Source organism: Adiantum capillus-veneris, chromosome 23 (assembly GCF_014529385.1).
Source record: "Adiantum capillus-veneris isolate H3 chromosome 23, ASM1452938v2, whole genome shotgun sequence".
NCBI classification, from domain to species: Eukaryota; Viridiplantae; Streptophyta; class Polypodiopsida; order Polypodiales; family Pteridaceae; genus Adiantum; species Adiantum capillus-veneris.
In genome coordinates, this window is record NC_140953.1 from 11,988,115 (window position 1) to 11,999,897 (window position 11,783).

Below are 11,783 nucleotides of genomic sequence, written 5' to 3' on the forward strand. Positions count from 1 at the left end.
AGTTGTCTCTCTTCCAAAAGAGTGCGTATGAAGTGATATCTCACCTCAATGTGCTTTGTCCTTGAATGAAAGTCTAAGTTCTTTGCAAGATGGATAGCGCTTTGGCTATCACTGTACAAAACACAATTGTTTTGTTTGAATCCAAGCTCTTCTAAGAATCTGTGAGGCCACATAATTTCTTTGCTTGCCTCTGTCATTACTATATACTCTGCTTCTACAGCTTTGAAGCCCAATTTGAAAAATCTTGTAGCCACTCGTCCATGATTGATGGTATGCATCGCTACTCTTTGTTGACTGAAGGTCTTTGCAAAGCCCTCCTCCGTGGCGACACCAAATGAGAGGCGGAAGTGCAAAACAGACCCAGTGGTCTCAACACCAAGACTATGCACGATGGCCTCATCGTACACAATATGGGCACCACCTAACAAGATGTGCGGTTAGGACACATACATACACACAATCAAACATGCCACGGAAAACAATTTCAAGATCCATGTCCAAGTGTGGAATGGGGTGGTCGAAAAACGAGACGAGAGGAATGGTGAGTGAGTGAGAATGGGTTTGCTACTCATGCATGTAATAAGGAAATAATGAGGTAAGGGAGACTTGCAAGTATGCCCACTTCTCATATCAGAGGTGGCGAATCCGCACACCTTAAGATGCAAGTAGCAAGATGATAGGAACATGAGAAGGAGAGAGAGTGTATATGGTGGCGAATTCGCATATCTTAACGTAAGCAAAATGGAAAGAACAAGCATAAACCATACTCACAATGAAGTGTACCCCAAACAACACAAGATATGGCACCAACATGAAGTGTGTTGATTGCTTGCAAAAGATGAATATAATAGGTAGCATAGGGAAAGAAGATGAGAAGGGGACAAGACCGTATGAAGCATAATGGAGGGATGAGAGTTGACGGCGAGGAATATCATGAGTGTAGCTCATTCTTCTTTTTAAAATCGTGCCTTCAATCCTTTATTACAAGTGTGTGGAGATATGGTTCTCATTTTGTGCATGGTGATGGTGATGGTGTTGTGATTAGCTACTAGCATATAGCACAAGCGTGTGTATGTATATGTGTGTGGGTATGGGATAGTGTGCATATGGGGTAGTGTGTGTGTGTGTGTGTGTGTGTGTGTGTGTGTGTGTATGGTAGGTATGTGTGTGTAGTGTGTCAAAGCTTAATTGTGTCTCGTTTACAAAAGAGAAGGCTTCCTTTATGGGTCAAGAGAGTGATTAGGAAAGAGATTATGAGCAAAATGATTTATTACAAAGTAACCTCAGTTAGAAGCATTCCCCCAATGAGAGAGCTCTGTGTGCCCTGCTTATTAACCAATTTCCTCATAATCGTCTTCATCATAGCGAGCTTTGTCTCCATGTCACCTTCTATAGCTTGAGTCCAAGAGCTTCCTTATAATGTTTGAGAGAATTTTGATAAAATAAGAGGAAAAACATTAATAATGGAGAGAAACCTATAAAAAATTGTGTGTATGGAGTTAGATAATCATGACTTCTTCTCATGTGGACAGATAGACTCCACCATTTTGACCATATCTCATAAATCGTAGCTCCAAAAATTATTTTAAAAATAGGGACAAAAAGATTAGCTCAACACCTATAACTTTTTTGTTGATTTTTTTTTCAATTTGGAATGAAAAAAATAGAGAATTTTCACAAAAATATGTGTCCGTCATTTTTCTTCCAAAAGTCTTCCAAGTGGTTCCCTCTTGATTTTATGTGTTCCCTTTCACTATTGACTCTTATTCTCATTTGTAGTGACCCTCAAGTAATGACAGTTAGGTAGAATCAACATCCAATCGTTTTTATAGGGTTTGTTCCTACCTCCCTTTATTTCCAAGATCCAAATGTATCAAAACCATAGCTATGTACAAAATATAAACATAGATTTAATGCATCAGATCCCTCCTCCTCTTAGGTCCTTGAAACTTTGCCACCAAGTGCATACCAAGAGAGAGGTGTAGCAAAATTTGAAAAGCAACCCTCAGCACTTTTAAGACTCCAAAGAAAAATTTTGAGGGAGCTTAATATAACTTCACAAAAGGTTTTCTAAAAAACAATCTAGCCACCGGTAAATTCAAATTAGATACTTGAAAATTCAAATAAAAAACTACTTCTTAGTTTTTAACTACACGTTGTTCAACATCTAACAACCCAACTTGCGCTTTTCGGTTTTCAGAAACTCAAGCTTGGTTTGCATTATATGATTTTAGGTCCTTGAGTCATGACACGTTGAAATCTCTAGAATCATATTGAAATCTCTAGAGAGAAGAAAAGGCATGTCAAAATCCAATGAGTTACATACAATAAATTCCACATATGATCTCTCTTTGAAAAGATTTGTAGCATAAACAAAGTGACAATTAGGTCCCTCCAATCTCAGAAAAATAAAGCCTTTTAAAACATATTAAGTGCGTAAGTGAAGGATAAGTTTAGAGAATGAAAAGACAGATGAAGGTGAAAAGTCAAAAAACCTTTTGTGTCCATATAAGAGATGGTCAACTTTACATTGGTATATTCGTGTTTCTCTTTTTTTTTATTCTCTTTAGCGTTTTCTTCTCTTTAAAGTGTCCTTACTCTCTCTCTCTCTCTCTCTCTCTCTCTCTCTCTCTCTCAATGTTGTATCCGTCTTCCCCAATTGATACTGTTGTAAGTCTACATGCTTCATAATTTTCCATTGCTACGTGCTATAGACTAGCGCTTTTTGTTGTTGTTGAGGGAATCTTTGCATTAAGAATACCATTTAATTTTTTTGAAGCCATTAGAAATATCTTTAAATTTTTAGAGTGACAATACAAGCCAACCCTTCAATCTTTACTTAATCTGGACACACAAAATCCTACCCAAAGAATGTACCACCAGTATATGATGCATCAGCATAAAAAAACAAGCCAATTTTTTAAAGCGTAATTTCAGTTTAAGACCCTTTACGTTCCGAGTCTTAATAGCCTCTTGAGCTATACCGTTGAAATCACAAGATCTTACTTTTGCATCCCAAATCTTCAGATTCCAAAGCAAGAAAAATCACAATATAAGATTACGAAGGCAAAGAAGAGACAAAATCAACAGTTTTTGAATAAGAATCATCCTTGTTAGCAACCGTTGATGTCACCATAGCAATCTTAAAATGATCGATGTAGAATCAAAAGTGCACAAAGGCTCAGTAGGCGGAAGGCATAAAATAGGACAATCACTTGATTCAACATGATATCGATCAATCAAATAATGCATACCTTCCGCAGAAGCATTCATAACGGATCCTTACTAAGGTTCAATTGATAATTATGCATCAGATGATGGTCAACAATGTGAGAAATATTATCAGAAGAGAACTCCTTACGAGGGATGAGCTTTAGCTGTCTTGACAAGACAATCATGCACAAAATGACTTTATTATATATTAAAAACACCAAAAAGATTTACCAAATGCTAAAGGGATTGAAAGAAGCCAGCACCAATTGAAATCTCGAAAGACGGTGGAAATGGTTTGCCATATCTAATATTATGTAGACTTCTTTTTTTCCCGACACACCAGAGGGCCCACAGGGGGAGGTGCTTATCCCGACCAAATATTAGCCATGTTACATGGTCGGCGGGCAAGGGCCGACCATATAGTCTACATATCCAATATCATGTAGACTTTATCTGAAGCTTTCCTTAACCCAGGGTGAACATCTCCCAATGAAGAGGCCAAGTCTCTAATTGATGACTATAACCAATGACATATTCCACCCAAACAGGAGATCTACCAACAAGAGCAGTATTAGCATCGAACGATGGATCCCAAAGGCACAAACACGCTATTCCACCCATCGTAGAACAAAGTATTTTTTGTGTTTTGCAAGCAAAACCGAAACCAAATCCGCATGAGTAAAAACAACCAAGTAAGACCCTTTGGACAAGTAGAAAACCATAAAACCAAACACATCTCTGTTCAACCAAGTAAGCAAATCTGATTTTGACGGAATCTTGCCATAAACCCAAAATCCAAGAAGACAAAGCAAACATTGTTGACAAAATGAGGTTTAAGCACAACTCTTAGGCTGTTGAGGAAGGCGAGCTCTGAGAGAATCACAAATTACCTCAACTCTGTCTGTAAAAGATACACTGGCTAAGGAAGATCCCAAAACTTCGACAAATGATTTGTGCAAAGCTTCTGGACACAACGTTTGCTGGTGTATCTGAGCTCCCTCATGGTTGCGCTTCATCTGAGGGTCTTGAATGTCAGCCCCTCTGGTATAGCAGGGGAATTTACAGAGCATGCATGACAGCTCTCAACGTAATTGAACTTTGCAAGCAGCTCTCAAGTTTCTTTGATGTGGGTGCCCTAGCTTGACATGGTTGGTGAGGCGATTGCAGGCTGTAGTTTCTCTGGTCTTGCTCATTAGTTTCCAACATAGAAAAGCAAAACAGCAACACCATATCCTCTCGAGAGCTGGTGGCCCTGAAATTGAATCCGTCCACTTGCGGCAGCTTTGCTGGGGGTCCTTAAAACACCTCCAAAACGAAAGAAGTGCCTTTTGACAAGCTAGTAGTGGGCAAAATTTCTTCTAAAGCATCACTACTATTGAAGCTCACACAACCTCTGTGCATTGACCTGCTGCTGAAGGCTTTATGGGCTCTGAGCAGTAGAAGGCCCTCCACACCAGGCATATGGGGGAGCCCCTTGATCCCCCTCGAGATCAAGCGAGGAGATTTGTTCACATGGACCACTCCCCTGATGGTCTGGGTGGGTGGGTGGGTGGGTGGGGGGATATTACAGTTCGAAGCCACAACAAACCCTACAAATGGACTGTGGGACACCATTCAAGAAAGCATCTCCTTTGTGTACACTAGACACCGGCCACATGAGATCGTACAAAATTTGCCACATCATGGTTTCCCAATTTTTGCATCAGTCCTATGTATTGCAATGGTTATTTGATTTGATTCTTACTACTCAATTCGAAACAAATCCTTCACAAAAGTTGGGCTTGCTGATTAAACATGTTGCTGCTATAAGTACAAATGACCTCAGATAAACTTGCCTTGTCTTCGCATATTGATTAGACGATAAGGAGGTTTCGCTATAAGTAGGGCGCAGCAAGCACTCCATCTCATTCCATTTGGGAGAGGGGTGATCGACACAATGCTCTTAATATAGATGAAAAATCACAAAGAACACTACTGGAATCAAACTATACCATCCAATTTTCGCCTCCTCTTCTGATACTACCTTTTCTTAGATACTTTCAATAGCCTCGCCATCTATCAATAGCCACTGAAGACTTGCCATCTATATTTCCCTCTTCACCACCACAAAAAGCTTTATACAATGGAGAGGCAGTTCCAGCAATTCACATCTCCCAGCCACTGCTTACAGCCTCGTCTTGGTTATGCATGCTTGTTGCAGTGTCTACAGACGTAGCCCATGCGTCCCATGCACCATTTACATCTCCAAGAATCTCATTGGGAGTGTCAACTTCCACACCTTTCTGAGAGCTGGCAGTCTTACTTGGAGCCACAGATTCGACTCCCATACCCCAGCTGCCTTGATCAGAAATACCTCCCTTGGGAGCAATGTCGATCACCCCAGTTTTCCAACTGTCCTTGGCCTCCTTTTGGTCCCATGTACACGCTGTGGAGCTCGGCAGCTTCGTCCAACAATCTTGGGCCTTATCTTGATCACACACCTTGGCAGGAGACATGGAGCTCATACCAGTCGTCCAACTATCTTTGGCCTCCTCTTTCTCTGATTCTTTTTTCATGCCACCAGGATACTTTGTTTCAAGCAACTGTTCCAAGCATTTCCAGTACGAAAAATCCGTTCTGGATCCATCCTTTTGAACAACCCAAAAGCAGCTCACTTGGTGTTCTCCATGCGAATCTATCATGACATGATCAACCCCACATCCTAACTTCGCCTCTTTGTCTGGATGATGCACAATAATCTTCTCAAGAATGAACTTCTCATCTTCAGGCTTGAGCTTGTCGCCGGGTTGATAATCACTGTGATGAAGAATTTTGTTGGTTGCCTTGTACAGCTCATCCAATTCCGAGTATTCTGGCAAGTTTAACAAAGCTCTGATTCGGGGCCGTCTACTTTGAGATTGAGGATTATTGGATCCAAACCCAGCCCATGAACCTCCAATCAAGCCTTTATTGAAGGTCTTCCTTGGAGCCGTATCTCGTTTCAATGGCTCTCTTGACCCTGAACCCCAGCTGGTCAGGACAGACTTTCTGACCTTATTGATAGCTGGAACAGCTGGAGCATCTGATTGCATATCATTCCACCCTTGAACTCCAGCACTATCGTTATCAGTTTGCATGTCCATCGAGCCCCAACCATGAGAACTAGACGATTTAAGTTCTCTATCAGGTTGAGAGCTCCAGTCATCGCCATTTTGAACGCTCCCAGGTTGTGTTTCTTGTTTTGCTTCGATTTGCCCCCATCCTCCTTCATGGGCAGAACCAATATCTTTTCCCTGCTCGTTTGAATCAGCTCCCCAGCCTGCTAAGGCCTTGCCACTGGGTGGAGGGTTCCAAATACCTTTTTGATCACCATTATTTGTCAATTCCTGGTCAGTCTGCCAACTCGTAGATACATTTCCCTTATCTGTGCTAGATGCCCACTCATCTCCACCCAGCTCCTTCCCTTGAACATCTTCATGAGCCCACCCTTCCTCTTGAAGGAGGGTATTGCTCCAACAGCCCTTGTCCTCTCCTGTAGTTTGTTTAGACATTCCCCACCCCATTTGTCCCTCTTTATCCTGAAAAACCTGCGGATCCTTGAGCATTGTGGCCTTTGGCACAACATTGTGGCTGAAACCTGGCTTTGTGCCGCATTTCCGTTTTCCAAGTGGCACCATGTTTGATCCTGAAGGAGCAAACTTTCCGCTTCTTCGTTCGTCAACAACAGTATCTGTCAAGTCATCATCAGTGTTTCTCCTGCTTGGATGCATGAACGCTACCTTTGAAGCTCCCTTCGAGTTGTCGTTATCTGTCTTAGAAACCTTACTCTCTGTCATATACCAATCATCAACGGGGGTATCTACTTTTTCGCTGCCCCAGCCAGCTCTGCTATCTGAGGCTGGGACTGCCTCGTCAGCTTTGCTCCTCCCAGCAGAATCCCAGCCACCACCATCATCACCACCCACTTGTTCGTCACCCCATCTACCACGATCGAGAGAAGGATTATCAGACACCGCCCATTTAGCACTCGGATCTATGGTTTCTCTTGTTTTCTCATTATTGGTCTCTGTGACCCATCCAGGACTTGAAGGCCTTGCATCATTCTTCTCCTCATTTTCAATCTCCATGCCCCATCCAGAATTTGTAGGTTTGCTTGACTCCTGATCAGCTTCAGCCCACCCAGCACTCGGATCGATGGTTTCCTTTCTTTCCTCATTATTGCTCACAGTGCCCCATCCAGGGCTTGAAGGCATTGGTTCATCCCTCTCCTCATTTTTGACCTCGCCCCATCCAGAATTTGTATGTTTGTTCGACTCTGGATTGTCCCATCCAGCATTATCCTCATTTTGTGTGCTGTCCGAGCCCCACCCTGCAGGGGTAGCTTCTGTCTTCTCCTCCTTGTGTGTTGAATGAAATCCACTTAAACCTGCTAGCCCAAGCTCATCTAGAGTTCACTGTCATAAATGAGACATCCATTTTCCAGATACAATTCATGTGAGGCATGTTAAAGACCGATAAAGACATACCTGTGTCTTCAACAAAGACAATGTCACAGTTAATGCGTTCAGCACGTCTTGAACCATGGAAGCCAAAAGTAGCATTTGTAATGGCATGCCTTCCCAGGCACGAAAGAAAATCATGAATATCAGCACCTTTAAGGTCCATAGGGGCAAAGACGTGAATCCTGGAAATTGCTTAAGACACATCAAGGCATGGCCTTCATTTTGTAGTAAAGTGTGCACGTGTGCGTGTGCATGTGCGTGTGCAAGAGCAACAGGGAAGAAACAAGGTTAGTTTTTCCATTTCACTTGACAGAGAAGACCATTTAGGGTTTTAATTAAACAATTTCGTGCCCATTAAAAGACACGTGAACGTCTTCAGATGAATAGAGCGACAGACTTGCAGAGGCAGGAATATCTCTCTCTCTCTCTCTCTCTCTCTCTCTCTCTCTCTCTCTCTCTCTCTCTCTCTCTCTCTCTCACACACACACACACACACACACACACACACACACAAGCCCCAGACGCACCTGCCAGATACATACATGCAATGCATGTCTCTCTCTCTCTAGAGCAAACACACACACAAGCCCCAGACGCACCTGCCAGATACATGCATACACAGCATTTCTTTTGAGTTCATTCTATCTTCGGGCGTGGAAGGAAATCTGCACGAAGGAACAAAAGTGAAGAGTGGAGGACTTACATGCAGAGGAGTTATGCCATTAACAGCGGAAAGAAGCAGCTTGCGGGAGGCAGACAAAGCGGCTTATACAAAGCTTCAAGATTTCTAAGAAATTCAGAGTTGTGGAAACTTTTGCCCCTTGTCTGCGTCAAATCCTGCTGCTGGTGCTGCACGCTGCGCTTGAGATGGCTGGTACGTGGCAATTGAAGTGTACTGAGGAGTGAGAATGCGAGTGAGCACTGAGGCTGCTGCTTATTACATAATACACATTGCCCGCCGAATTTTGGGCGTGCATATGTCGTCCCAAAATGTGAAAAGGGCAGTGGACTTCAGCCTGGGGCCTGGGCAGCCACGACCCTCAACACTATTTCACACATACGTGGTGGGATATGCGGTTGAGGATAGAGCACGCGGATCTCGAGGCAGATGAAGGGTGGAAAAATAGTCAACGGCATTGTTGACCCTCCTTCATATGAGCCTTTGTTTACTTTTTTTGCCCGTGTTTACATTTGTTGTCCTTGTTTACTTTTTTCGCACATCCAACGTCTGTGCGCATCTCTGGTCCGTGTCCGCACTTCTCCGACATCGATCCTACCGCTTTGGCTTCATTTAATATCCCCTGTTAGATAGTGTTGAGGAGCCACGACCCCCTGCCCAAGCTTGGGCAAGGATCGATGTGTTGATAGCTCATTCATTAAGGAGCATTGAATCAACTAGTACCCAACTTGCTGGCAGCAAAATAACTCCCTCTCTCTCTCTCTCTCTCTCTCTCTCTCTCTCTCTCTCTCTCTCTCTCACACACACACACACACACACAAGTGTGGTAGATTGGTTATGCCATTCCCTCTTGAATAACAAGTCTTGAGTTCAACTCTCCTCGTCGGATAGATCTTTAAGGTCTCTTGGGATAATCTCTTACGACGTTAAAATACTCTTGCGTGCTTGGAGCCATCTGTGGCTCACACATAGTGTTAGGCAAGGTCCTTGCTTTGATACGTGCGACGGAAGCCCACATTTTTGGTGCCGCTACAGGGGAATCGCTATGCACTAAGCTCAAGAGGCACTCTGTGCTTCTTCTGTGAGTGTTTGTGTTAGGAAGGAAGAGGAAGAAGAAGAAGTTATTTTCTGCAAGTTTTTATTTCCTGCATAATCTCTGTTTTCTATCAATGTCGCTTGCACGTAATCTTTTGCACAGTTAGTAGTTAGTGTGTTAGTAGTGAATAAGTGTTTATTGTCAATGTCTGCTTGCACACATTCTTTACATAGTTAGTGAATAGCTTGTTTTCTGCCAATGTCTGCTTTTACAAAAAAAAAATAAAAAATTTGCACAGTTAGTAGTTAGTGTGTTAGCTAGTGAATGAGTAAGCAATTAGTAGAGTAGGTAGCTTCACTGTCATTTAGTAGTCAACAAAGTAGTTAAGCTTAGTTAACAGAGTAGTTAGCTGTAGAGGAGATAAGATTAGGTTAGTTAGGAGAGTAGGTAAAGGTTTAGTGTGTGTGTGGCTCAAAAAGGCCACCGAAACCGCGTGCAGCGATCGCCTTTATTAAAAATAAATAAATTTTTTTTAAAAAAATCTGAAAATTAAAGCGTGAGTGTGGTCCACTCATTCTCCCAAGGCCAAAAAAAATAAATTTTAAAAAAATCTAAAAATTAAAGTGTGAGTGTGGTAGGATCGGGATCGGGATCATTTCCCCAAGCCCAAACTACCCCCACAAGAGGGAATGAGGGCATGTGGGACAAGTTCATCAAGTCCTCCACCATCCCCTTCACACTCACCCTTTGGACTTACTAATTCTAGCCCTCTCCACACGTAGGAAAAGACTAGTTTTAGGATTTCGAGTGTTGTACGTAACCGAATCGAGGGCTGTAAAGCACGGCACGTCCCTCTAGCCAAGACGCTCGTTTTGAGCTATCGCACACCATATTCTGTGGCTTGGTTTACAAAAAGGACCAAAAATACAAAAAATGGGTTGTAAACACCTAAAAAACTAGATGAGCGGCCTCCACGGTCACTCACCAACACCTCTAGAGTGTCGAGGTCACATGCACCTATGCTCTAGTCGTGAGTTAGAGGATGAGCACATCAAAAGTGTCTTTGTTTACGCGGGCACTCATTATTCCTCTACCTTAGGCTCTTGGCCCTCAGTGGAAACCCAAGGTAGTACCACTCAGGACCCACATATAGCGTTTAGACTCTTCCTCTGACTACGATATCATGGGGGTTACCCAATGCCTAACCCTGATAGCTCAAGCTAAGACATGCATGCCATGGGCCCACGGTCCATACCGAGCGTGTTTAGCCGCTTGAAGGAAACCTTTAGTATAGCCACTTACTCCGAACACGGAGCTAACGATGTAAATGAGGGGTGGGAAAGTAAATTCGCCATTCATGACCAACGTAGACCCCATGCTCTTGGAGAGTGTGCATGTGAATACTCCATTCCCTGCACCCCCTGAGTCTTCAAAGCTATTCCCCTTCGGGGTTATATTACCTGATGGTAGAAGCTTTGCCGAAGTGCAAGAGGTTGAGTGATATATCATTGTGGCTAGGGAAAAGGAAATCGAGAGCTTACGCAAGGCGGAGCAACGAAGAGAGCTAAAAGTGAAAGCTCCTGTGTCAATATCATTGCTAGGAGAGCAATCGAGTGCTCCTGAATTAACGACCACTAAGGGTCAACCCCATAGAGAGCCACAGTGCATCTAGTTCAAAGGACACCCCTAGCACCTCAAGCCTAGATGGAGCGTTCCTAAATGAGAACTGGGAGTACGAACTACAAACAAAAACTATAACCGACCTATACACAAGTCACACCTATCACATGAGTTAGTTAGATGTCCTACAATCCACAACGGGTGCTACTAGTGTGGAGGATCAACAACAAAGACTTTGTGAGGTCATCCATAGGGTTATTGAGGTAGAGAGAGAGAGAACAAGGGGATCCACATGCCTTCAACGGGTCTCATGAGATTCTTGGATACAGGGAAGGCTAAACAACCAACCTTATCGCAAATGGAGACTCCCTCGGTAAGTCCGATGGATCCTCCATATGTTGTTTCGCCAGGGGTCTCAGTGTAATCTGAGCCCACAAGTGATAGCTTTACTTTTCCAAGTTTAGCTCATCTTTCCCTTGATGACACCATGGCTACCATGCCTACCCCAATGATGGGCATGCCGAGAAACACACCATGGACCTCATTTGTTAGTAAAGCACCACTACATGGTAGCTCAATGCCTGAGACAGGACCTACAAGTGTGTACCAATCGTATACACCTATGGGTCCTCGCACTCATGTAGCCCCTACCCCTCCCATTGTTTCAACAACCTATGCTCCGCAACCACAACACCCAAGCTCTTATTTCCATGGGACCATATCGGCTAGCATTAGAATGTCACATCTAACGTCT

At 43.2% G+C, this 11,783-nt stretch overlaps 1 protein-coding gene across 4 annotated transcripts; it reads right to left on the reverse strand.

Annotated features, from left to right (window-relative positions):
- Positions 1-4,007: 4,007 nt before the first annotated feature.
- Positions 4,008-8,623, reverse strand: LOC147427420 (uncharacterized). Of its 4 annotated transcripts, none has more exons than XM_086497076.1 (4): positions 8,398-8,623; positions 8,222-8,293; positions 7,719-7,876; positions 4,008-7,618 (listed from the first exon to the last, which is right to left on the reverse strand). In XM_086497076.1, the coding sequence occupies exons 2-4, from the start codon at positions 8,245-8,247 to the stop codon at positions 5,358-5,360; spliced, it is 2,445 nt and encodes an 814-aa protein (XP_086353202.1). In that variant the 5' UTR covers positions 8,248-8,293; positions 8,398-8,623; the 3' UTR covers positions 4,008-5,357. The 4 variants fall into 4 exon arrangements, with proteins under 4 accessions (XP_086353202.1, XP_086353201.1, XP_086353203.1 ...); XM_086497075.1 differs by having other exon boundaries at positions 4,008-7,636; positions 8,398-8,622; XM_086497077.1 differs by lacking the exon at positions 8,222-8,293 and having other exon boundaries at positions 4,008-7,636; positions 8,398-8,622.
- Between the last annotated feature and the right edge of the window lie 3,160 nt (positions 8,624-11,783).